Genomic DNA, 27,802 nt, shown 5'->3' with positions numbered 1-27,802 from the left:
GCACCTGTAAATCAGCATCGACGTTCCCAACCGGGATATCCCGCCTCCCGTACCTGCGTTCTTTATTCCTATTGGACCCTGAGTTGAGTGACATTGCCGGCGTGCACCTGGTAATCCTTCGTCGGCGGCGACGAATTGAACCTACTTCACCAGCAGCACACACCGAAAGCTATGCGGTCGAACAAGGGCCCAAACCGGGACAGTAGTCCTCTTTAACCTCGCTTCAAGGCGCCTTGGGACATCGATTCGACCGCGGCGAGCGTTCCGTGAAGGATTCGAGCCCTTTCCACCGCCACGGCGAGGACGTTAGCGGACTCGGAAGCAGCTCCGGGTTGGATATTTTCCTCGACTTAATCCCTCAAACACATCCGTATTCCCAGCCGTTATCGGGGAGTTGAGTGACAATGCTTTTTAGAGCTTTTTCTACACGCATTTAGAAGCCCTTTTTCATCGTATATTGCATTTTTTTTTATCAATAACCCCGCCATGGTGGACTCCATTAGGAAGACTTTTGTCGTCCCAGATATCAAGCCATTGGATTTGTACGACTGCACTAAAGCGAAAATATGCTCAAGTGTGTCCTGGTTGTTGGCGAAGTCTTACGGCAGTGCAGGTAAGGTTCTCAAAAACACAACAGGCCCCAGGGGCGACTCTTGTAACCACTGCGTGTTTTGAAATGTGCCTTTGGAGCGTGCGGAGAAACGTTTTAACGTCCCACTCAGCGGTTTTGGAATACAAAGAGGCACACATGAAAGGGAAAACTGCACGCTCCGTCAGTGGTTGGACTCTGACACATTTGTTCTTATTCAATGGCTGCTTACCTTTTGGTGTATTTACGTTGCTTATAGCCTTCTATTCATCACACGCATTCTTTTACACAGTGTGAAATCCTTTTGACATGCCACATTGGGCGTGGCTAATGTGCTGCCTCTCAGGGATGACAGGCCATGTAACACTTGACTCTTGTAGTTCATCATAAAATAATTAGCAATATAATTGCATGACCTCGAGGTTTCGCTATAAACGCAAATCTATGAAAAAATACCATGTTAGGGGTCATTTTAGCAGTACTTCTCAGTTATTTTTGCAAAGCCCCCACCTCCAGGGAATAACAGAACATTTCTATCTATAAAAAATATACAAGGACACCCAAAATGTTATCCATTTTTACATTAACTCAAGAAAAAAGCCATTTAACTCAATTTTCAGCTAATGTTTACTTGATACAGCATTACAGTTTATTCTGAATCTGAAAAAAATGCATTAAAGTGCATCAAAGTGCCTGAAATGAAGAAAAAAAATAGATGTTAATCATTTTTCAAACTAGAAACATGTTTGACCAACTAATAACACATATAAATTGATCTGGGGCATTAAAGGTACAGTGTGTAAGATGTAGATGTATTTTTCATTAAACAGGAATAAATTAAATGATTGTAAAATTCAAAAACTTGCAAATGAATGTGTTCTGAATGACCAACAATATGTTTTAAATATAATCATAGGTGTAGTTATCATTAAATGATATTACATGGGGGGTGGCAATTCTCTGGATGCGGCCATGTTTGTTAGAGCTTCGGACAATGGTGAATGCAGCACCTGCAGCACCTCCTGCTGTCCGAAATGAAAACGCTCTAAATCTTACACACTATCCATTTAACACCAATATCGTAAACATTTTACCTTAAAATAATGCCGAACATAGGGGGGAATATTTGACTCTCAGGATTCAATTACATTCTTATTTTTGTGTCTACGATTCGATTCTAAACAATTTTCGATTCAGAGTGATTTGATTCGTCAATCTATAGATGTGTGAAGTATCATCACACTACTGCCGTCTGATTTGCAAGACAGAATAACAAAAGGAAACATGTTTTTTTTTTTTTATATATATATATATATTCAATTACATTTATTAAATTTTGAAAAACATGGACCACAACTACAACACTTTGAAGCTAGGTATATATTTCATAGCCTTTATAGTATATGATGAAGTTATTATTTTTTTTAAGGTTTTGGGACAGTAACAGCACGGTTTTAAGAAAATTACGCTGATTATCATGAGTTGAACAATTGCAGTACATCATCAAAATAATCATTGCACTGGTTCCGTAAGGTTTAATGTATGATAGTTTGCAAATGATCAAAATGATGCAGAGTGCCAGTTTTGTAAATATAAATGTCGGAAAAGGGGAAAAAATAATCCTGCTACATTCCATTATTCCCTGATTCAAGAAAGCTCAATGTGTGTAAAGTTTCAGATAAAATGATGGAATATTTGTCACTTCATTTCAGATTAAGAACAGCAGCTAGAGAGGGTGTGAGCAATGTAGCATGTTATGTCCAAAACATGGATTGCTTACATAATTCCAGGGTTCCAGATCTCTGGGCAGCAGCCACTCTGTTTGACCTGACCACCCCCTTCTTAGCCACACCCTCTGGGTCAAAGTCACTTCTCAGTTTTCCGACGTGATAATCTCCCATTGTTGTTTTTCTGTCTTGAGCTCTGATGACAACATCAAGTTTATTCTGAGCGAGGGAAACACAATTATGTGCTAGAAAGTGGACTAGAGTGTCCCGTGACTTGCTCGATCAGAACAGATACATTCTTATGACAGGACAGTGATAGTGCAGACAGTTCTCTACAGATCCTTGTTGTTGGACCTGAGAGCACTTTGAGTGGGTGCTCCTCACAGACGCTGTTTGATCCACCCACTGACAGTACGGGTGCACTTCCATAATATTCTCATAATTGCGAGCTGGCCCATAACAACCTGTCTTAATGCTGGAAAGTACGTCTTCAAATAGTGAGTCCATATGGATGTCCCAGTTTATTTCATTTAAATTTGATTTCTGGAGAACACTGCTGAATAATGGTTATTCTCATAATGATCTCTTTTGCCACTTTTTGGGAAAAAATATAAATAAAGAATATATTTCAACCTTATAATATACAAAGTACATTAATTATCCAGAGTAAAAGTTTTATTTTGATCAACACCAAGATATTCACTCTGCAGTCATGGAGTCACGGAGGATGACAAGAGACTAGAGAATATTTGCTGTCGACAATCTGAATTTTCAAGTATTTGGACAATATTAATTTTAAAAAAGTATCAATGATGATTTATTTATAAAAATAATCACCATGGATTTTTAAAAATTATTTTATTATTATATTTATTTATGTATTTATTATTGTATTATTTTTTATTTATGTTCCAATACTAACATTTGTGCTGTTCTCTGTTCTCATGCATGACATAGGAAAAATGCCTTCTCTCCTTCCTTGTATATGGTTTCTCATATGTCTAACAGGTGAACCTGACATTATATATATATATATATATATATTAAAAGTGGAACCTTCAAATTCGTGGTTTGATTAACACCAGTTGTCTTGGTTTTAAAATAAGTAGAAAAAAACTACAAAACTAAACTAAACCAAACTAATCATTTCATAAATCGTAAATATTTTAAGTGGCACTGCAACAAATAATCAAATAATTAGAGTGATTCGATTACAAAAAATGTTGAAGCAATATCTATGCCCTGAAGAGTATTGGGGATTATATTTCAAAATGAGCTAATGTTACTACAGACACATGCTCACACTCTGTGAACAAATACAACGGATTCCCCATCGGCTAATGGTTCATCAGCTCCGATTCTACTTTTATTCACTGATGTCCACGGCACTCACCGGACAAGGCTCCGCCTTTTAAAGCAATATACGCTCGCTCACTGTCTAAAAGCTTTGATGTGATCTTAACAGAAGTCTCTAAATTGTCCACTGGTGTAAACGCTTTTTTGTCTTTGTGTATCTTGTGATTTCCCGACGACCGGTCTGTGATAAAGCTTCAGTTCGCCGCCCACCCTAATTAGGACACCCGCTGTAAAAAACGGATGGAAGGATGCCCCAGAACCTGTTTAGGTTTGCGGGAGATTGCATTAGATTGCGTATGTATTTGGACTTAATGAAGAGTCCTGTGAGTTTTCAGCTGTGCATGCATCGATTTAGCCGATGTTTGGCAGCTCAGCACCCAGGAAGTGTCTTATTATCCTGACACAGAGCTATGTTTTGCATCAAGGTGAAGGCCGCTGTGATTGTGTGCGAGTCGGGAATTTCGGATTTAGCCTTGATGCCGGGTGACAAGTGATGTGACAGATAAATGACGACTTTGCGGGTTCACACTGGAACCAGACCAGAAACTCTTGATTCGCCTGTTCTTGCTAATGTGTGCATCGTTAAAATGACAACAACTTTGTCAAGAAGACTTACGTGGCTTGTTATTATATTTGATTCATTTTTAAAGGGGAAAGTGCTCCAGCTTGTTTTATTCTGATTTTCAATTTTAACTCTTGTATGTATGTGTGTGCGTGCGTGTGTGTGTGTGTGTGTGTGTGTGTGTGTGTGTGTGTGTATATATATATATATATATATATATATATATATATATATATATATATATATATATATATTTTTTTTTTTTTTTTTTTTAAATATAATTTGTAACCCTCATACAACCATCACAACTTTATCTCAAATCTGTCTTAAAAAAAAAAAAAAAAATTGAATGAATCAGGCCTTCTCTAAATACACGTTTGTTGGGTTTATTACTTCAATCAAAATAATTTAGATTGACAGAAAAAATATATTAATATATACAGTATATTTTTGGCCATAACGCCTAGCCCTACTTGGTATCAGATCCAGTATTGAAGTATGTGGATGCCTTTAGCATACATGCAGAGAGAGGATAAGTAATAACACTTTTTTTTTTAACATGCAATATGTTCTCTTCTCTAACTAGCTATCAATACTCCAAATCCTCTCTTAATGATTAGTCATTCCCTCCCCAGCAGTAGCTATGGTGAGTCAGCAGGGGACAAGGATGCGAGCAGGATGCTACCTTGTTTCACTTGTTTACCCTCTAACTCTTCTAGTATACTGTAACAGACGCATGCAGGTTGTTTTATACTAATGTGCGCCATCATCGATCTGTTTAAGTACGCTACACACAAACAGATTTCTATATGTTGCTCCGTAACCTGAAGAAGCTCCTGTCTGTGAGGATAATGGATACAAAAGCAAAGGCATCATCTCGCATATATTCTGTCACAATGTCTGTGAAGCCTCCTCTCAGGCAAGTGTAATGCAATCACACAGTGTTTTCAGGACAGGATGACGCCCCCGTGCCTTGCGGCCTTTAATACGATTTAAGCGTCCCTGGTACATTCGCTTGGGCTGATCTTTTTATTAATGCATATTCATCAATGGAATATTCAATAGAATATTCTAGTCCAAAAAAGACTTTCTGCTGTCTTAGATACTCACATTTGTACTGATTGCTCACATGTTTGTACCCTGCTTATTGCCTGCGTTTTCATTAGCATTCCACTATGAATGTCACCATGTCACTGTGTAATATGGACTACTAAACAGGATGCAGTTGAATCAAAATAGATGAGTGAAATGAAACACAGACGCGGCATAATGAGGAGGAGTTAGTCAGCAAGCAGGAATGTGAGCGCTGATGCTTCATTTGGACCTTTGCATTCAGTTTGGATGGAAGGTAAAATGTATTTGCCTCCTGTTTAAGCACTCGGCCTCATTATGTAGTTCCAAGCATTGTTTCAGTCTGCATTTTGTCAAAGCAGGTTTTATTAATATTAATATTTAGCATATTACACTTCATTTGTGTCTCTCTATACAATACAATTACATGTCCTAATCGATCGAAGTTCAGATAGATCTAGAGGTGCAACTATTAATCAACTAATTTACAACTGAATGAATTATTAAAGTAATCAATTGTAATCTATAAAATCTGATCATTTACTGAGCATTTAAATAGCTTTTAAAGTTTTGACATTTCTGTAGTACGCTTTGAAAACAGACTGATTATCTTTGTTTTGGATGAATAAACACACTGGAATGTAGATGAACATAATGTATAGTTTTTTTTCTGTCGTTACAGACTGAACCAGCAACTGAATAGCAAATCATTTCTTTGACCATTTTCTTTGCAGTCCGTTTAAAATAGTTTCCTGGTTTTGAACAGTGTCAAATTGTTTTTTTAAACCGATTCATCATTCGTCGCAGAAATACACTGATCGCTATTGACCAGACATTCTTGACATTTGTATGCTTCCAATAAAGGCCGGAGTGAGTAATCTACATGTGATGGCGAATTACTACTGGGCAGCTACAATATGCGTTGTACGGGGTTGCGTCTCTTGACGGCCAATCAATTTTGAAATCACAACACATAGTATGTCAAGCATGGGCATTTTTAGCACCCCTAAATTCAAGTGTTGTTGTTGTTGTTTTTTTTTTATTATTATTATTATGTATGCCATTTTTAACAAATATAGAAAACTAAGTGTATTACAATCCAGAATTTTGCAGAACTTAATCATTTAGCAACAAAATTGCAGCAAACCCTTCCTCACACCGCAACCCGGTCTCAAAAATGGTTTGTTCCAACCAGTCTCTTCTTCCAGCAGTAAAAAAAAGTGTTAGCGTCTAAAAATTGAGCTCATAGGAATATAGCATGTATCACAAATGCCTGGCTTATGTTGAAACATCTTACCTTTTGCCACATAGTACCTCACTTACACCTATCATTTGAGCTCAACACAATTGCTTAGGTGAACTACGGCCGGGACTGAGGCTTGTTAAGCTTTTTCATCCGACCCACCAAACTTATTTAACTTACTTCAATTATCAATAAGAAGGAGAGTGATAATGTTATTTTCCTGAAAGATAGTGGAAAATATCATTGCTTTAAAATAGTAACAGTTATCAAATAAAAAAAAGAAAAGAAAAAAAATCTAGTTTTCATTTCATTGTCAGTTATTGGAAGTGTCATTTCAATAGTTATACATGAGATTTGAATAACACTTGTTATGCATTTGTTCATTTTCTATAGAAATTAAAGCACATGTTTTCTGGATCTCCCACATATTATTCTCTCATAAAGTGGATTATCAAAACACTCCATCTGCCAGGACATGAGCACCCCTAAACCTTCAACCCTTGAATTACAGTTTACGGCCAGTGGTTGTCAACACCCTGTGAAATAAATAAATTAAAAAAAAAAAAAAAAAAATATATATATATATATATATAGGAAATTAGTCACAATTTAGCACTAACTCGCTTCATGATCCAATTTATTTGCTCTTAATTAGAAAAGAGAAATGTAAGTACGCCTTCTGTCTATAGCACCTCTGCAGAAACTCTTAATGTTATCAGTTACCCCCGTCAGGGTGTCACTGGGATAATTTATCTCCAAAAGTTGAACCCAGAAACCCAGTGCTGATTGTATGGAGCCGTCGCAATTACATTTCCGTCTGCCATTGCCCAATTGCTGCGTTTGCGTGTCAACAGCAGCTAGACAAGCGCGCTGGTATCTGTGTGACAAAGGCAGCCGGCAGGCAAGCTCCATCGCTCAATAATGCGCACGCAGCCACACATAGCCGCTATCATCAAGCGGCCAATCAAAAGCGGCGCACTGTTGGTCACTTGTGATACTGTGGACACTGGATTTTTAAATAGCCCGTTCGATTTTTTTGGGGGGGAGAAGTGTTGTAAAGCCGATAGCATGAACGGCAGTGGTTGTCATGTCGTGACACGGCGTCAGGTTTCATCTCTCCTGCTCTGCTTTCACCAACCAGCCTAATAAGTTGTGGCATTTGCATCCTACTTTGCCTTCTGGGCTTGCTTTTTTTTTTTTTTTTTTTTTTTGCGGGGGCTTAGGTCCGCTCAGCATTTCCAGATGTTATGTGGACACTGCAGTTTGGAGCATAACAACAAATCGAGCCATGTGACTCCTTTAAGTGGAGAGGCCGTTGTTCAAAAGACCTGTTTTGTTGTCGCGATAGCATGTGGATCGCTTGCGTGACTTACGATTACATGACATGATACAGCGACACCTCCAATTGTTTACACGCTTAGGTGTAATCTAGAGGAGCCAGACACACTTTCAGTTTACCCGTGTCATTTTAAGTGGCCTGCTTCTGAGATACAGTTGTCTGGAGGCAAAAGTATTGAGACACCTACAAAAGGGTAAAATGGAAGGGTATGGAATCATTGACCCATTTTCTAAATGTAGCCTCTGAGATTGATCAACAAATAATCAATCAAGAGATTCTCTAAGTGCAGGGGTGTCCAAACATTTTAGTTTAAGGGTCACATACTGAAAAAAAACAAAACAAAACATCAACCGTTATGGAACACACCAAATAACTTTTTGAAGCATATGTATCCAAAACCACTCTTGACATTCACAACCAAAATAGGAGCATTTTTTAAAAAGCAGTTACTTTTGAATTAGTCATGTAATATGTTGTCAATTTGGACACAATCTTGACACAAAGCAGAAAATGAGTGAACTACGCTTGCTTGTAAATAAATAAATAAATAAAAAATTAGGGCTAAGGTTTCAAATTAGGTTATTAAGTAGGGTTAGGAACTTTAGATAGTTTGTTTGAAATCCTGGGTTAGGATTTTAAGGTAAGGTATTTACCTAGCCTTTAGGGGTTTAAAGTAGTAGAAAGATTCAGGTTAGTTTTAGGGATAAAAACTTGGGTTTAAAAATAGGGTTTCAAAGGAAGTTTGGCCAAGCAGTGTTTATATTTCGAACATTGGTTCAATATTGAGTTAAAAAATTCTGAGAAATATTGTTACTCCACTCCATATTTATTTGTAGAAGATGTCGTTTTTAAGTGTGAGTGCGCCTCTTTGTGTTTTTGCATCTTTGTCGCATTTGCTTCTGCTTTAGCCTACATGTAGAGGAACCAGTTTAAAAGAGGGCGTGCCACGCTATTCATGTGTGTTTTCAGTAATCTGTTTGTAGGAAAACCCGTCAGGGCAGATCTCTAATGAAGTGAGCCAGGCTCGAAATAGCTTGTTTTCTTTCAGGAACAATGTAGTCATTTTGAAAAAAAAAAAAAAAAAAATATATATATATATATATATATATATATATATATATATATATATATATATATATATATATATATATATATATATATATATATATATATATATATATATGTATATATGTGTGTATATATGTGTATATATAATATATGTGTGTGTTGTATCAGAAACAGAACTTACAAGTACATCTGACAGTTCAGAGAATGCTGCATATTTTGATTAATTCTTAGCCTGCAGCCAGTTTGACATGTTCACTTTAGGATTAATCAGAAAGTTTATGTCTGAGGGAAGAAAAAGTAGGAAAGCATCTTGTAAAGCGTAATACAGGCATCCGAAGAATCGTGCCAAGTTTTAGCCTTGATTCCCCTCCATCACATGTCACAAAAATCTGCAAAGGCCCTCTTTTTTTCAAATGTTTATGAAAAATAGTTATCCAGTGCTGTCAATCTTTCTTTGGTCCACTTGAACACTGATCAAGAGTATCGTAACTATTAAACCTGGTCAAGTAAGAATTCATCCAAGCTGCCAAGCTATGTGACTTTGTTGCAAAATGAGATGATAGCCAGCGAGTAAGCGATGTTGAGCTCCTGCTATTGCCAGGAGCAGATTGAATAGCAACTTGTTCTGTTGAGTTTTTATAGGATGTGTTTCACAAATTGATCGCCACAGTAAAGGTGACAGGAAAACAGTTTACAACCAATGTATTTCCGAGGTAAGCCCACTGTTAGCCTAGCCTTTTGTATTTCTTCTCCTCCTACGGATCCTCTTTTAATTTCCTGGGAGTCAGGATGCACTGTTGGCACCGTGCTGCTTCTCACAGGTCAGTCTTGGTATTAAATCAGATACGGTATCCTGTTTTGAGAAGGAGATTCACAATTTTCGGTGGACTTACTGTTTTGCAGTGAGCACATTGCAAATATTTCCAAGCCCATCGTGTCCTACTGACCTTGATACAAGCACTGCTCACCCAAAGATTTGCTTGCCTGTCGTATAAATCCCCTGAACCCAATGTGATGCGTGTTTTACTGATATCCCTGGAATATACTCTATGCTTTCCTCTAGTTTCTTTTTGCAATGTTTAACCCACTGTTTTTGTCTCCCGGTAGAGAACGTGCCGGCCGAACTACGAGATCCCTTCTACCGTGACCAGTATGAGCAAGAGCACCTTAAACCGCCAGTTACGCGCCTCCTGCAGTCCTCTGAGCTTTATTGCCGCACCTACAGCCTACTCCTGCTCGGCACTGGCCGAAGTGAGACACAGCCCAAAGATAACGCCGCTCTGCTGCAACTGCTCGCCAACAGAAACCTGGTCTCCAAAGAGCCCGATTCAGGAGTGACTGATGCAGACCTGCGACACAAGCCCATCAAAATGGTAACATTTCTTTCATGGATTTGATGCAAATTGCTGAACACAGGTTTCAAAGACATACTTTTGAGTCAAAATGATCAGATATTGGTCTGCCGGCATCTGATATTGGATACTTGTCCGATATCAGCCAAAAATAAACAGTATCTGATATCGCTCAACATCCAAAATGTATGATATTGGCATTCCTATACAAGCAATCCATTCCATCCCTTCATTCTTTTCTTTTTTTAACGGGTATATTTTTTCATGCCTACATTTGCTGACAGTTGTTCTTTGATTGGTATCACATGATCGAATCTCTTCTAACATCATATTAAAAAAAATATGAAAGCATACATCATCCCTGCTGATATATTGTGATTCAATATCCGTATTGGACAGTACTTTCAAGTGTACCTAATAATGTGGCCATACGCTTCTGTATCAGTCTGTCCACTCAATTATCTACTGGTCCTGCTGGTCTTATGCACAGTTGAATTTGGGTCTTGTTTATGCTTTGATCCACGGGATTAAAGGACCTCCAGAAAGACCCCCGCTCATTCATCTGTGCTCCCCTACCCTGTCCTGTGCATGGCCACCCCCTCCCCCCACTCATTCTGCTCATCCCAGAGGATGAGTGGATCCAGCTGCCAGCACGACGACAGCCACAAGCCTCTTTCGAATGAATCCGCCACCATTGTGCTTACCCTGCTTGTTTAGCCAAAACGTATAGTGTATGAGAGGTAGTGTTCCCACTTGCGCAGGAGGGCTCAGGTTTGTTTTCCAGGGTGGATGCTCCCAAACAGCACAATAGCCAAATAGTTCTGATGAAACTCAGGATCATGTGTCGTGAGAACAGCCCGGCTCGGCCTTGTAAGTCAAGTCAAGAGAAACTGGTTTGTCGTCTCGTCCCTTTTTTTTTTTTTTTTTTTTTTTTTGACAATGAGCCTCTCTCTGTCCTTCACTCTCACTTGCTCACTCGGAAGGCCATCAAAACCAGCGTCTTGAAGATCCGCCAACAATTAAGTTGTCTGAAAGAGACTGAGTGTTTTCTTGGTAATTTGGTCTCATGTAACCTCTTGACAACTTTCTTCTTCAATAGGAACCTGTTTTATAAGATAGCATGTAGAAGAGTTGTGGGCAAACATTTAGATTGAGGGGCATCATTTGATTTTTAAAATCAATAGCTGGGCAATGAGGAAAAAAATAGGGATGTTTGATACCACCCCCCCTCCCCCCACATCCCCAGATTAATACCAGTCCAAGTTTTCATTCTTTGAGCATGCAGCAGCTACCACAATTACCCAATAACTTAAAGTCAGGCCAGTATCTACTCTATATTGATAACCGGTATTTGTACCCATCCCTAATTAATACAAATAAATAAAAGGAGAATATAAATAGGGGTGTCCCACTCCCAACTTTTTCTCTTGCAATAAGATACCCATGTTGCAGCCAAGAGCATTGTCCGATACCGACATTGACTCGTTGCAATATCAGCAGGAATGAAATGTGGTTTTATTTTTCCTATTAAATTTTAAGAGACTTAATCATGTGATGTTATTCAAACAAAGAACACTAGTCAACAACGGTAGATATTACAAAATATGACCCACTTAGTGTCTGATATTGATTACATGCTAATTTTGAACGTACACCTAGAAAACCCAATTTCGCACGCACGGATAAAATCCAATAGTCTTTGGGGTTTTTGTTGCTAATATTGACCCGGTATCCAATATCAATATTGGATCGAGACACCGCCAATAATAAATCATTTAGTGCTGCAATGATTATTTGACAACCAAGTATCAAAATATTTGAATTTTTTTTTTTTTTTTAAGAATCAAATACTGTAGTTGTTTTGAGACCTAAAATTGGCCAAAATACTCAGTGTTTCAGCTTCTCGACTGGAAATATTCTGAGATTTCTTTAAACCTGTATTAAAGCAAACTGATTATCATTGTGATGGATCAAAAGACATTTTCAAACATCTGCTTTTTCTTTGACAAACACATTTTTTTGCCAATTTTCCACATAGCCTACAGACCAAACCAGCAACCAAATCATGAAAAAAAAAGACCTGATATCAAATAAAGGGATGGAAATTAAAACACTTTTTAAACATCTGATTCCAAAATGAATCCACAGATTAATAGATTATTTAAAAAAATGTTTGTTTCACCCCTAAAATCAATTTAAATGAATCACTTTTCAGTAATGTTTTGCTTAACAGTTTAATAGGAGTTGATTTTTGTGCTTGGGGCAGCTCTAATACTTTCGTTGTCGCTTGCGTGCCTCACGTCCAAATCCCCACCACTAAACTCTTTTTTTTTTTTTTTTTTTTTTTGGCACCTACTGTCCATGCTGCGTTTGTATTTTTTTTTTTTTCCCCTGCTGCATCAGCCCAGCAGCCGCTGCCGCATCCGTCCTAAGCCAGCCTGCCCCTCGTTGGGAGCCAAGAAAAGTGGGTCATGTTGCAGTCAAAGTGAAGGATGAAGCTTCAGCGGTGGTCTTGGCCCATAATCTGCTCAAGATAAAAACTTTGCATCGAGCCTGTCGCACAATCAGATGAGACGCAACCCACAGTTAAAGACATGCAGTATTGTTAGATGCAACACAATTGAAGGTTGCGCCCACATCGCAAACAAGCTCCACATATCTACTGTTTATAAAAGCGACACAGCATGTGATACATATCAGAGTATGGCAAGAGGCACAACTGCACAGCTCACTGAAAATAGACAAACTGTCGTTGTTCTTATCAAACATTAAGTCACAACCTTCAACCAACAAAAGGTTGAACTCAATGGTTTGATATTTTCAAAGGAACTTCATGCTTTCTGACATAAGTTTGTTGTTTGTGCAATATTAATCAAATTATAAATAAAACAAACACAATACAAATCACCGCCAGTGTCAGCACTACCAGAGACTAAAAATGATGTTATTTTAATTTTTTTTACACTAGCACTGTGCTGGCCGTTTGCTCTTGGAAGGCTGGCCTGTATAACTAACTCGTCAGATTGAGGGTAAAGATATGTGAAGATTAGAGGTAATCTGCAAAGCAGACTGAACGTCATGAGCTGTGATTGGATGACATAGCTGACCTCCGCTCTTAGGGCCCATCTACCAACATCAAATTGGTTCATTTTAATTTACAATCTGTGTCGTGGTTTTAGTTTTACTGAATACATAAACAAAGAGATAACTATCACCTTAATATCAAGTGATAATTCATCTTAATGATCTTTTGGGCAGTTATATTTAAATTTTTAGTTTGTTGTAACAGTTTGTTTAACATGTTATTGTTTTAAGCCCGCGACCCAATAGTTACATACAAAGGTTAAATAACATACTGTACATGTTCCTTCCTTTTGCAAAATCCCCCTCCAGTGCCCCAGACCTGCCTGATCCCTTTTTGTTTCCCCCTCAGTGCACACTCGCAGGGGTTGCGTAGTTTTGGGGGGGGTTGTTAAGTCATATTTCAGACATAATCAGGGCGTGCCCACGTCATAATCTTGCTTAATGAGCCCTAAAAATGCCCTGCTGTTATTTGTTAGCTTCTAATGCTGCATCAGTTTGACATGCGCATTTTCCAAATTGCTCCATTGACGAGGCTAATAAAGGGGGGCGAGGGAATGTCACATGGGTCATTCGGGGACTGATGCTTGCGAGCCAGGAACGCCGAGCTTTTTCGCTTGCGGAGGCCTAAGGTTTGTGTTGAGATGCATTGTGGGTCAGCTGGCTGGTTGTCATGGTGATCTGGCAGACTCGGCCTCATGCATTCTGGAGTGGCTCCTCTCTCCCCTCTCATTAGGGAGACTGGACCCCACCCCCTCACCCCCTTTTCATTTTGCACTTTAGCTCATGAATCATTCCTCTGATTAATTACCGTATATGCACACTCACCAGTCGGTCTTGTTTATACCTGCTTTATCATCTGTTGCTATGTGTGCTAGGCGTGGAATAACAAAACGTGTTACAATATGTTTTTTCCTTTTTTTCTTTTCGCCAAACCAGGTAGGCTGTCAGACCTCACTGAAAGATCATACAGTTTTATTAAGTGTCTTTTGAGGTGAACTCCCTATTGCACCAAATGCTGCATCGTTATGTTGATAGGATACTTGCCTGGAGCCATACAAAAGTTATTATACATAGTTAAAATGTATGATTAAGTGTTGCTTTAAAAAAAACTCCTGAGACCCGGCCTATTCATTTGTGTCCAATTAATTTCTGCAAGACAGCAGAGTAAATTGCATCACTGGAAAGACCTAGATGTTCTCTACTAAACATACCGGAACATAGAAGGGTATCTCCAATTAGTTGAAAGATATAGACACAAAGTAATGTCCACCTGAAAAGGCCACATATCCTCCTGAGACCTGGCCATTTCAGTTGTGTCCCATTTTGTCTGTGCAAAGGGAGCAAAGTGAATTGCATCCCACGCACACACATGACATGATTGGAAAGACCAGGATGTCCTCTCCTGAGCAAACTATCTTCAATAAGCCAAAAGAGACCAAAAACAATGTCCATTCTAAGCTGCCATTCAAGAATGAATAGGCTCGTCCTCCGGAGGATATAATTATATTATTGCTATAGTACTACAATTTTATTCTCGTTGAAATGATAACTATCGAGGTCCTCTTAACCCCTGATTGACCTGGGATTTTTCACTAACCTGGTCTTATTATCACCCAACTTGGGCTGACTTTGAAAGGGCCATTAACATAACTTTCAAGCCCTCAAAATGTTCAGTGGCATCAGTCCTATCCATACATATGTATATGTACATATATACAGTATATTCCAAGGCTGTTTCTTTTTGAAGAATTTCCATTTTCTGAGGAAAAAAAACATTAACAACTATTCAATGCTGCAGATTTCGTAGGCGGGAATATGCAGGTATAATTATATGGGTTGCATGAAATAAACCACTTCCGTGGAGCAAAATAAAAGCTTTCCTGCAACATTTAGTCCTTCGGTCGAAGCCTTTTGTCAACTACAAATCCCACAATGCACAGCAAGAACTTTGCATAATGGAAGTCAGATTTCAGGTAGTTGAATAATTTTTTAAAACTAGATAATACATGGTTAGACTGATGATTATCTTAAGTATGATGAGGTTGGAAGAGGTATTTCTGCCCTTGGTGATCATTTGAGAAAGGCCCAGCACCTCCACCCAGCAGTGACCAAAACAGTCAGACAAGCGCTTGCTGGCACGTGACCAGCAAAGATCAGCACATGCATGCTCGTAGCTGGACTGCTACCATCCCTCGCTGCCCCTATTCCCATTCTGCGTTGGAATGTCTAGCCTGGAAAGTAGAATTAATGCCATGTCAAAGGGACCAGGCCCCGATTTGTACAGATTAGGCTCAGGACTGAAGAATGGAGACCAGAATGTGCTGTTTGTGACAATTAATTAGGAGGCCGATGTTGTTAGTCAGGTGAGGGGGGCCTGCACACTTAATGAGCTAACAGGTTTATCCAGTTAAAACTTTCTATCTTAGCTGTCTCATAATGAGCTCTGGCCATTACTAAGGTTATGCAAGTATGAGAAAATGCACTTAGTATTGGCTAAATACACCCAGTGGTCTAGTTTTATCCAGCCCACGGCCTCTGTCATAAAATTAACAATGTCTGGCCCCTTGACCATGATTTAAAAAAAAAAAAATCATACTAATTGCAATTTCAAAGATTTGTAAGTTGGTCATTCATGATCAAGTGGTTTTTATAACTGTCCTTGTTGGTGACTTATGAAAACGTGAGTTTACCAGCTCAACCTCCAACTCAGATGATAGTGTAATCCATGGTTGTGTCATTATTTCTTTTTGACTATACATGTACTTTGTATAAAAAGACTTTATTTCTTTGATTTTGAAATTTAAAAAATAATTTAACATACATTATCAACTATGCCATCTTTCAAATTAAACATGCACTGATGATTTTTTTTCTTTCACGTTCCTCTGTCAGTGAATTACAACGTTCAAGAGAACATTTAATTGCCAGTGAAGTGACATGTTTCAAATGTACCCAAAGGCATGTTTAAGAATGGTAACATTTAAATAAGTAAAATATGAAAAGCGGACTTGTTTGCTAAAAAATGTTTAAATCAATAGGTGTTCCATGTATATCAAGCTAAACTTTGGATGCTAAATGGTCGCTAACACATTTACACCTCACTCTAATCGTGCCCTTTTTGAATCCCCCAGTCTGTGGCATAACTACATGCAAACAATGCTGGATGAGTCATGTTTAGCTCAACAAAAGAGAAAGCAGGAGGAAGCTGACAAATGAATGTCCGACCCACCCCGTACACGCATACGTGTAAGCATATTGCTGATCCACTTCCAATGTAATGATATAACGACAGAGCACAGACAAGTCCAAAGTTCACCCGCTTCAACCGACGTGTTTGCTGCGTTAGTACCATAACAATGTTTCTGACTCAGACGTGGCTTGTGGCGACCCCCACAGGACACTTTGTGCACTGTATATTTACAGTAACAACGTGCTGTGTTTAGTATTTTTTTCGACTGTGTTGCCTCTCTTGAATTAGATTAAAATTTTTGGTGACCCTGTTGTGTCTCATTCTTTACAGAACGCCCACCTAGCCGTGATAGATGCACTGATGGCAGTGGGAGCCTCGGAGACAGTGACGTCGGTGAAGATGGGCGATTCTCAAGCGCTCCTAGGAGAGACTTCCTGCTGGGAAGATGCTTTGCTGCACTGGGTGAATATGGTGAGCTGGCACACTTTTGTCTACTACAACTTAAATGCACAACCTTGAAAAATGGGAATAAGAATAATAAGATAGGATAGCATATAATAGAATGCTTTTATTGTCATTGTACTGTATAACAGGTACACAACACATTGGGGAGCCTGATCCTATTGGTGCATATTACATATAAGAACAATAAATAGAATAAAGGGTATACAATGAAAATCTTGGTTTCACAATCATTTAGCTTTTTTTAATTTTATAAACGTAAAACTTAGTTCCAGTTTTTATTTATTTTGTATTCACTCACTTTTCTTTCATTTTGTTGATAAACATTTCTTCCGTTTAAGCTTTAGTTATTTTGTTAGGTTGTGTTAGCTAATAAGCTTGAAACTCACACAGTTGAGCTGCTATCCTAATTTGCTTTTTAAAATGCATTATTTCTCCTCTGATTTCCGTGAAAAAGATGCTTATTGTGTTTATTGGCATGGAACAATATCACCTGGTCTCTTTCTCTGTCTCTCTTTCGCTCACTCCATGTCTGTCTCTCTCGTTCGCTCACTCCATGTCTGTCTCTCTTTCGCTCACTCCATGTCTGTCTCTCTCGTTCGCTCACTTCATGTCTGTCCCTCTGTTCTCTCTCTCAGTGTCTCTGTCTGTCTGTCTGTCTGTCTCTCTCTCTCTCTCTCTCTCTCTCTCTCTCTCCAGTTCTAAAAGAGATTGTGCAGGTGTACTCTTAATACTGCATAATTATGATTAATTTTTGTATTGCTTTTAAAGGCGGTAAATGCTATAGGAAATTAATAGGATACAACATTAATAATCTTGTTTTGATGCACGCTTTCAGCTCAACCAGAAGCAGAGGGAGCTGACGGAAGGAGCTCAAAGTGAACAAACACCTCAGGCCATCACAGAAAACGAGCCCCAACCTCTTCAACCTGCTGTGAGTATGACGTATAAGTGTGATTAAATCTGTCTGCATTTTGCTACATTAGCAAGCTGACAATCTTTTATGATTTTGCACCAGCACATTTATACGCTGACACAAAATATCTGTGAGCTCTGCATCAACAATGTCATTATGGAATAAGTGCCACAATCCTTTCTTTTTGTATGACTGCCACTTGCTTTACCGTCAGGCGTTAAATCTCTCTTTGTGCTCCTGTCCTCCATTGCTCTTTTATCTTCTCTGTTGCCTTCCTGTCCTTAAATGCCTCTTTGACAGTGTCCTACCCGCTGGTACTGGAAACTAGTTCCTGTAAGTTCCCTTCCTTTGCTCTCTTCCTTTTCCCTCTACCTTCATTCTTCCAGTGTCCTCATCAAATATCTGACAGGTTAGGCAGTTTTTTTTTTCTGTTTTTTTTTGTTGTTGTTGTTGTTGTTCTTATGCTTCATTGAATTTGACTTCTGCAAGTACAGGCTGCAATACAGTCGATTAACCCACGAGTGGGTGCATGCACGGCATGTCCGCACATGCTTGAATGGAACAGCAGTGGTTTGTTTACATGTGGGAATTTCTGCTCACTCCCTTAACTCTTTGCTTTTGTTCCATCTTCCTTGACGTACTTTTTTTTTTTTTTTAACCTGTACTTTTTTCCCCCCAAATCCCAGCTGATGAATTTGTCTTCACTCTAGTTTTAGTTTCCTCTCAGCAAGATGGCAAAGTTAATTGCATCGTTGAAAAAGGCCAGGATTTAGTTGGGCATCTCAAATGAGTCGAACGATATTGATCAAAAATTAATGTCCATTACAGTAAAAACTAATGAATAGGCTAGCTCTCAGAAGGATATATGTTGAAATTAACAACTTATTTGGTCTCTTCTCTCTGGATCATTTGTTGACATTGTGAGCTACACCGTACCAACTGAGTTCATATCGCCACAATCCTGAAAATCAAACTTTTACTCATATAAAAAAGATTTTTTTGATCATCGATAGTATTGGAAAAACTAAGCCTCATCAACCATTGGTGACTTTTTTTTTTTTTTTACTTATAATACACTGATCGTTGGTCTGGATTTGGTGAATTTTGGTTTCCCAACTAAAAGAATTATGAACTAATGTTTTGTAATTTTAATTCAATTGATGGCTTATAATTTAGATTCTTCTTATGAAATATTTACGTTTCCTGAAATGGTGAATTTGCCTTGTGTTTATCTGTGCTTTGCAAACTAAATTAAAAAAAACAAACATTTCACGTCAACCACTAGGAGGCATACATTATTTGCATGGTCCCTGAGCATGATAAAAATGATGATTATGCCGTGATGTTGTAACCACAAAGTCATTACTGCATTTGTGTAACCACAAAGTCATGACTGTATTTGTCATTTTTATTTATGTCAATTCCCATTTGTCTAATTGCTTTCGCATATGCATTTCAGCTTCGCTACAGAAAGGATAAAGTTCAGTCTAAGCAGAGTCCCGTTTTCCCGGAGGTGAAGGAAGTCCGAGACCTATCGAATGGCTGCGCTATCGCCGCTGTCTTACATTACTACTGCCCCGGCCTGCTAAGACTTGAAGGTACCAGACAACCTGTTGTTACCTGACCCGTGCAGGTATTTGTTTGGTTAAGCTTTATCCCTTGTTGTATTCTCCTTGTAGATGTTTGCATGAAGGAGACCATGTCACCCACTGAAAGCATCTACAATCTGCAGTTCATCCGAGAGTTCTGTGACAGCTGCCTGAAGAGCTGCTGCCATTTAGCCCTAGAGGATTTTCTGTATTCGCCGGAAGAGCTTTGGGTACTGACGTTCATCCTCTTGACCGTTCGTTGCATGGCAAAATATTACCCATCTCATTTCACCCTCCTCAATTTCTTACTTGTTCAGCCGAATATGCTGAGCTTTCTAGCAGAGTTGCTCCACTGGTTCGAAGTACAAAGGCCAGACTTTGTTCAACCGGTGGACACATTAGGTAGGTTCAATCATTTACCAATGGCTCAGTTTTGACTCCCATACAAATTTGGGTTACCATGCCATTGTGGAAATAAAGTTCATTTTAAAATGAAGGCCCTGCCATTTGTGTTCTTTTGCAGTAGATGGCTCCACAGCATCAACGCCACGGGATGGGAGCATTAATAGGTGAGATGAACTGAATTCGACACAGGATGTACTTTTGTATGAAACTATTTTCAGTAGCTGAAATGTGTTCCTGCTTTACAGCACTTCTCCGTCTATCTTCAAGAAACCCTTCCTCCCAATTTCCTCCCCTGCATCAGGTGAGATAGTGTGTCTTATTTTATACATTTTCCCATGGTGCTCTTTTTTTTTGTTTTACACGTTATGTTGGCTTGCGTGTAAATTGCATGCTTGACTTCTAGTGTTGTATTTGGTTTCAAAAGTGCTTTATATATGAATACAACAAAATGATTTAACTGTCTTTCAAAAGGTCTGATAACAGTATGAGTGCTTGAGTAGTCACAGATTGTGTTACCAAGTACTTTTGATACACAAATTTTCCCCCAAAAAATGATGACACAAACTGACTTTTTTTAGAAAGACCAACCTATTTCAATATAATTTTCCTTCAAATTTCTTGAAATTAGCCACCGTTTTATATTCTTCCAATTTGTAAAGTCTGGTTTAGGATAGTAAAACTACTGTACTCCAAAAGAGCAGCCGCTTCTAATATCGGCTTCCATTGTGAGATCCGATACCTTGAAATGGGGCCAGGTATCGGCCCAATACCAATACTTGGTATGGGTACTTGCCCATCCATAAAGTCAATATGGTTGCCTTTTTTTATTGTGTGGTTTGCATCCCTTTGATTATGCATGCCTTTACTTTGTGTGTCTGTGTTTTACTGTATTTAGGGTCTTTGAATCAATCTACCTCAATGTCTCATTTAGAAGGAGTCGGAAAGACGTGGAGCAAGAAAAGGTGTGTAAAAGTGTGTATACGCGACACGTCAACACGGTGTGTTGGAATTGTACTCATGCCCCCTTTTTTTATTTCTGCTTAGCCGCCCCTTGTCTGCGGTCTCCTTCAGCATTCCTTTTGGCCTGGACAGTGACGTGGACATTGTGATGGGCAACCCTGTGATAACGCGATCCGTCAGCTCGGACCAGCTGAACCCAACTAGCCCGAATGTGACTCGGTCGCTCTTCACGCCTCCTGCTCAGCCTAACAAGCCGGCTGCTTCCAATGGGGTGCACAGGGCGTCCTGGTCCACCCAGAGTCCCAATCATCCAACTTTGGCAGAGAACGGCATCGGCGCCACTGAAACGGGAGAGCTGCCGACCATCGAAGAGGCACTTCAGATTATTCACAACGAGAGAAAAATGGAGCCTCGCTTGCATCCCGACGGCGCCCCCGATGGCTTCTACCTCCACTCCCCAGACGACCCCGCCAGTGCAAGACATCACAGAAGGTCCGCGCCTGCCAGCTGCTCCGCCCCGACCCGCTCGGGAATGACGCAGCGGCCCGCGAGAGAGTCCAAGGAGCCCACTCGAACCAGAAACGCCTCCGAATGCTCGCGTGACGATGACTCGGTTTTGAGAGACGGTAGCGTGGACTCGGACGCGTCAGAGGACACGCCGCGGGCTCAATCCACGCCTGGAGCTGATTCCCAGTCGGATCGAAGCGGTAGTAAAGAGGGATCGGATAGCGGCGTGAAGATGACCAGCTTTGCAGAACGCAAAAAGAAGCAAAGTGAAGACTCTCGCAAAGCCGGCGAGTCCTCTGTCCCCCCCGCCACCTCGTGGGACGTCAAGTTTGAAGAAAGCCCCGGCAAGTCCCCTCAGCTCACGAATGAAATGTCAGAGCTCGGGGTCCGCCTGGAGGAAAAGAGGCGGGCAATTGAAGCCCAGAAGAAGCGCATTGAGGCCATTTTTGCAAAACACCGTCAACGGCTGGGCAAGAGTGCCTTTCTGCAGCTGAAGAAGGAGGACGGTGAGGCGAAAAGAAGCCAAGTCAGCTCCTCCTCCACCGAGGAAGACCTGGCTCCGTTGACTCTTGAGGAACGGCTGGCCAGCATAGAGGATGAAGACCACCCTCAAAGTCCTCTCAAGGGAGGGCCCGGGCTCGCCAAAGAGAAAGCAAGTACGCCCGGCGAAAAGACGGCAGCGCCGCTTGGCGACTACAACAACGCCGTGTCCAAGCTGACCGCCGCCCTCACGTCACTTCAGAGTGACATGCAGCGGCTCACCGAGCAGCAGAAGCAACTGGTTCAGAAGAAAGCTCCCGCCAACAAATCCTGGGTCATTCCACCCAGCCCCAAGACCTCCACCCAGTCCCCCTCCCCTGCGCGGCTCTCACGAGAATCTACCCGGGACTTCGGTTCGCCTTCCCCGTCGCCATCCCGCAAGCTCACAAACCACGTCACCCCGCCAAAGTCTCCTCAAGTGGGTCATCGTAGAACTCAGTCGGTGCCTCCCAAAAGCCCCAAACACGGTCGCCCCTCCGAGGGAAGACCCCCAACTCTATCGAGAGTTATCAACACGCCGCAAAGCGTCGACCGCATTCCTCACCTTCGCCGCGTGAACCCCTCGCAGTATCAAATCCAGACGTCCTCTTCGTTCTCCATTGGCGACTCTGAGGCCTTTGACGAACTTCGCTCTTCGACGGCCACTCCCGTTTCCACGGCGACACTCACCCCCGCGCCCACCCCGACTCCCCGTCCCCCCGCAGATGATGCCGTATCCGAAGCGGGCTTCAATGACTATGAAAGTATCTTCAGCTTGGACATGGAAAGCAGGCCCTCGCACGTCAGCAGGAGAGAGGGGGCGACGGGGGCCGGCTCCAGCTCGGGCGCCCCGTCGGAGTGCTCCTTTGAGAGCGACGCCACGCCCGTCGCCGTCAATGGCAAACGGAATAGCCTCATCGAGATCTCGCTGTCTTCTCTGCAAGCAGAAGCCGAGGACGACGAGCAAGTACCCGATCCGCTATCCAATGCCGTGAGTGACGGCAACGAGCCCGAGGCCAAAGCAGGGGTCGGTTTCTTCTTCAAGGTAGGAGACAGAAACCTGCTTTGCGCTAGGTTAATTACTTAGCGTCATTTCAAAACTGAGCCTTTTGATTAGGATGATAAGGAGCGAACCGAGGATGAGATGGCGCAGAAGAGAGCTGCCTTGCTGGAGAAACAGCAGAAGAGAACAGAGGAGATGAGGAGACGCAAGCAGGAGCAGGAAAAAGAATCCAAGTGAGAATTAAATCCAAGACTTTACTCATCACTTTCATGACATTTTAGTTCATACCGCATTCTTTCTGTTTTTGTTTTTTGTTTTAAATACATGAATGAACATGCTACAGTTTTGTAGCCAAGTACAGTAGATCACAGGTCCACCTCACTTATGAATTTCTGTGGTTTTTACGCCGTGTCTAGACAGGTAAGGTGTCATTTTGAGTGTTATATTAGTTTTGCTTTGTACAGTACTAATCAAACACAATTTGAATTCATTTTTCATTTTTTTTCCACTACATTGTAAATTAATACTGAATTCCAAACTAGGCAGCAACACTTACGAAATCATTTACTAAAGTTAAAAATGCTGTTCAAACCAAAATCTGGAATGATAGTTACGTACTTCCTAGCTAGCAAATTAGCTAACTTGCTTCCTAGCTAGCTAGTTAGCACCTCTTCTGTTTGTATGAGTTGACAAACTCGTATCTAAACAGCAGAAATACAACCAATCCGATGTTTTATGATGATTAGTGTTATTATTGATATAAAATACATTACATAATAATTATAAGGTCAGAAACAGTGTTGTGATAGTTTTGGACTTTCCTATTATACTTGTACTTGCTTTTTTAATATTTGATCAATTTCAAGAGCAGACCCATTCCCTTTATTTTTTTCAGTGGGAATGTTTTTGTCTATTTTTTTAGTTTTAGTATTAGCTTTACCTTTTTATAATAACATTTGTAAAATGTAAGATTTGAAAAAAACTTGCTAAGTTTTGTGAAATTAAACCAAGTACCATTTGAGTTTCTGTCTCACAGTTCTGAAGTCCTTTGTCATCCAAACCTTCTGTTTTTTTTTAATAATTTCTAAATAATTTTTCACTATTTTGTGTCCTTATCCCAGCAAGCCCCAGTGGATGGTCATCGAAGGCTGGGGCAATAAGAGCGAGGACAGGCCTCAGACCCCCGGCACCCCTCCGGCGCCGCACACTCCCCCGGCCGAGGGAACCCCCCAGCGCAGAGGAGAATTCACGCGGCAGGAGTACGAGCGCAGGCAGCAGCTGAAGATCATGGAGGACTTGGACAAGGTGCTCAGGCAGAAGCCCACAACCGTGCGCGGCGTCAAGAAACAGAGACCCAAGACTGTGTTCAGGGACGACTCTGCCCTCGCCCACAGTCCAGTCAAGGGGCTGCTGGGTAATGAGAGTCTTAGATCCAAAATCGCCATATTAATTCCCGTATGGTTTTGCTCATGGGCTTTTTCTCCTTGCAGGCGGCAGGCTGAACAAAGTCTACTCCCACTCCACCATGAACTTGTCCTCCATGGCCAATGACTCTGGAGGCTTGACTGTCAGGAGATCTGCCAGGTAACGCGTAAAATCAAACAGGGAACTTCAGCTCCAATGTTTTGGCACTTCTACGTGACAGCGTGTTTAGCAATATCTCAAATACTGTGTACACTTGCTCCCAACTATTTATTTATTATTTTCTTGCCAGTCGATCCCACTCTCCCTCCCGTCTCATGTCGCCTGGACGAATGAGTGCTCACAACGGCGACAGAGACTGGGACAACGGCTCCACTGTTTCCTCCACTGCTTCCATCCCAGAATACACAGGTTTGACATAGGCTTCAAACAATCCAGCCTTCCTTCCTTGCTATCTGGCTCCCGAATTTTGCTATGTAGCTAGCTACCTAGCTAACTATCAAGATGCCTTGCTTGCCAACTACCTAGCTAGTTATCTACCTAGCTACCTACCTGGTAATCTCCCTACCGATCTAGCTCCATTTTTAGCTAACTAGCGAACAAGTTACCTTACTTGCCAGCTACATTGCTAGCTATTTAGGCAGTTATCTACCTAGCTACCTACCTGGTTACCTACCTACCTACCTAGCTCCATTTTTAGCTAACTAGCTAACAAGTTACCTTACTTGCCAGCTACATTGCTAGCTATTTAGGCAGTTATCTACCTAGCTACCTACCTGGTTACCTACCTACCTTGCCAACTACTTAGCTGGCTAGCACCTTTTCTGTATGGGTGAGCTCACAAGCACATAAATGCAAACTCCAAACTAAAGCAGTGACTATGATCTAAAGTTTTATGATGATTATTGACGTAATATAATTGATTGTGCTACTGTATAATTCTAATGTGTTTAGTTATGTTAGAAATCGGGTCAAGTTTGTTAACGATTTTTCAATTTAGTTATTTTTTGGCTTGCTTTTTATATATAGTTTGAATTAGTTTTACCGTAATGAAATTTTAATAGCCAGTATATTTACTTATTTTATGCTTTTATGAAATTGTATTTTTAAGTTTCTTTTTTTTTTTATTAGGTTCAGCTTTTTATATATAACATTTACAAGGCTTAAGATAAAAAAGACTGCTCAACCTCAAAGGTGAAAATGAAGCACATTTTTGATAGTTTTATGAATGTAAAAATATAGTTCTTGAAAAAGAGCTGCTGTTTTTTTTTCCTTGAGTAAAAATAAGTTTTCAATTTTTAGCTATTTGTTTTCATTAATGGACTTGTTCCATGTGACACATTCAGTACTCCCATGTTACTATTAAGTCTTGAGCAGAGCTGGAAAAACTTTTTTTTTTTCTGTCTTTCTTTTCAGGACCAAAGCTATATAAGGAGCCAAGTTTTAAGTCCAACAAATTCATCATCCATAATGCTATCTCCCGCTGCTGTCTGGCCGGCAAGGTCAACGAACCCCAGAAAAACAAGATTGTAGAGGTGAGCCATCCGCTAACTGTGTCAGAGTCCAACCTTGAAGTCCATCCTAACAAAGTTGAATGTTCCCTCCCATTTTGCAGGAAATGGAGAAGAGCACAGCCAACCACTTCCTCATCCTCTTCAGGGACTCCAGTTGCCAGTTCCGGGCCGTGTACACCATGAATCCCGAAACGGAGGAGATGTCGCGGCTCACCGGCATCGGCCCGCGCGTCATCACCCTGGACATGGTGGAGTCCATCTACAAGTACAGCTCGGACCGCAAGCAGTTCACAGTCATCCCGTCCAAGACAATGTCCATGAGCGTGGACGCCATCACCATCCCCGGACACTTCTGGCAAAAGCGCCCGGGAACTCCTAAGAAGCTCGCCACCCCGAAATGAACACCTTATTGCTATTCAGGTTTTCCATTATGGCCAGTTGGGGGAACTTTTTTTTTTTTTAAGCTTATTAGCAAACAAATGGAGTGATTGAGGATCATGAGAACAATCAACGCTATGTGCCAAGAAAATGGATGAATCCCATTGATTGTTTCCCTGCTCAGATCTCCTGGATTGATTGTAACTGGGGGAAAAAAACAAAACTAAGTTTTGTTGGCGTGGGGCATCTTTGCTCGCACTCTGCCTCCACTTTAGTGTTTTGCCTTTCCGTGGCCCCAGGAAGACTCGAGTTGAGACAACGTCACTGCCTTGCCTTGGTGCAACAGTATTTCGGGCCGGAGACATTCCCACGCCTCTCTCATTCCCGCTTTTTTTTTTTCCCCTCCACTGCCTTTTCTTCTCTCTAGGGCTCGATCACTATTCAGCTGACTGAAGCAGGAGGTCACATCTGGAAAAAGACGACTCTCCATGAATGTGATTCCGCCGCCCGTGCACTCGACTCGTTCTGCTGTAAGACATCTGGATGTCAATTTTCTACTCGTGTTTGCTGGATGAATATTTTTTTCCCCTCTCGCGGTGCGCTTATCCGGAGAAACACAACTGGAAAGAAAACAATGAAGGAGGGCTGGTTTTTGTAACCAATGCTGATTTGACACATGCTGAATGCGGATTTTTTTTCTAGAATAATTAGCTTAAAAATAAAAGCTGCATATTTCCCTTTTGTAAGCTCAGAATAAGATAGTCTGCTGCTTAAGTGTTGGTTAGATGTGAGCTCAAATGACTGTGTGAGGAAAAATGTATTTGTCGCTGGGGAGCTTGTTTATGACTGTAAATGAATTCCCCTCTTTCTGGAGAATTATTCTGGACCGTAGCTGCCCTAAATCTTAAACCACCCAGTCTATTGTATGTACAACCGGGAGGAAATGTAAAATGGCCAAACTTTTTTTTTTTACTTCCAACAATTGTAGATGCCAGTGATGTAGTTGGAATGGTAAATCAGCCCCACTTATCTTCCTCATGCCGCCTCTTAAAAATCACTGGCTGCCTCCAACTCATGCTTATGAATGACATTTAAATGCTGATGCGAAGACTGGAAAATAAAAAAAAAGAGAGAAAAAAGTAAGAATGTGTGCACATGCACAATGGATGTGTGTATTTATTTGTTTATCAAGAGTAGTATGTGGTTATGCAATAACTTTATTTTGATTCTGTGCAATCCTCCCCCCTAAAATCCTTGCCTCTGGGGGGGTCTATTTATTTAGTTTGCTTTAGATTTGGTGTTAAGATTCTACTAATGTACTTTTGGTTCAGGTAATTTTTTTTCCCTTCCCACTTCAACTCTTCCTTTAGGTGTCATTACACGTTTTTGTTTGTTTTTGCCATCATCGAATCTGTGCCAGTACATGTATGTTAATTTCATTCATTGACTCTCCTTGGCATACAAACCAGAATAAAAATCCTTTTAAAATCATCGCCCTATTTGTCATGGTTTGCATTGTTTTATTTTATTTATTTATTTTTTTTTT

General features: G+C 40.6%; 1 protein-coding gene across 5 annotated transcripts; it reads left to right on the top strand.

The window, feature by feature from the left end:
* Positions 1 to 137: 137 nt before the first annotated feature.
* Positions 138 to 27,749, top strand: camsap3 (calmodulin regulated spectrin-associated protein family, member 3). 5 transcript variants are annotated; one of them, XM_088436584.1, is made up of 19 exons: positions 138 to 613; positions 10,063 to 10,105; positions 10,181 to 10,328; positions 16,912 to 17,052; positions 17,882 to 17,977; positions 18,260 to 18,292; positions 19,419 to 19,557; positions 19,639 to 19,778; positions 19,866 to 19,950; positions 20,072 to 20,117; positions 20,199 to 20,254; positions 20,849 to 20,915; positions 20,998 to 22,984; positions 23,057 to 23,175; positions 24,064 to 24,356; positions 24,433 to 24,526; positions 24,657 to 24,775; positions 25,781 to 25,899; positions 25,980 to 27,749. In XM_088436584.1, the coding sequence occupies exons 1-19, from the start codon at positions 487 to 489 to the stop codon at positions 26,277 to 26,279; spliced, it is 4,152 nt and encodes a 1,383-aa protein (XP_088292710.1). In that variant the 5' UTR covers positions 138 to 486; the 3' UTR covers positions 26,280 to 27,749. The 5 variants fall into 5 exon arrangements, with proteins under 5 accessions (XP_088292710.1, XP_088292706.1, XP_088292705.1 ...); XM_088436580.1 differs by having other exon boundaries at positions 10,063 to 10,328; positions 20,075 to 20,117; XM_088436579.1 differs by having other exon boundaries at positions 10,063 to 10,328.
* The last annotated feature ends 53 nt before the right edge of the window (positions 27,750 to 27,802 follow it).

The sequence above is a fragment of the Hippichthys cyanospilos genome, chromosome 16 (genome assembly GCF_059441005.1).
Source record: "Hippichthys cyanospilos isolate Australia breed blue-spotted pipefish chromosome 16, RoL_Hcya_1.0, whole genome shotgun sequence".
Taxonomy (NCBI): Eukaryota; Metazoa; Chordata; class Actinopteri; order Syngnathiformes; family Syngnathidae; genus Hippichthys; species Hippichthys cyanospilos.
This window is presented reverse-complemented; position numbering and strand designations above follow the sequence as displayed.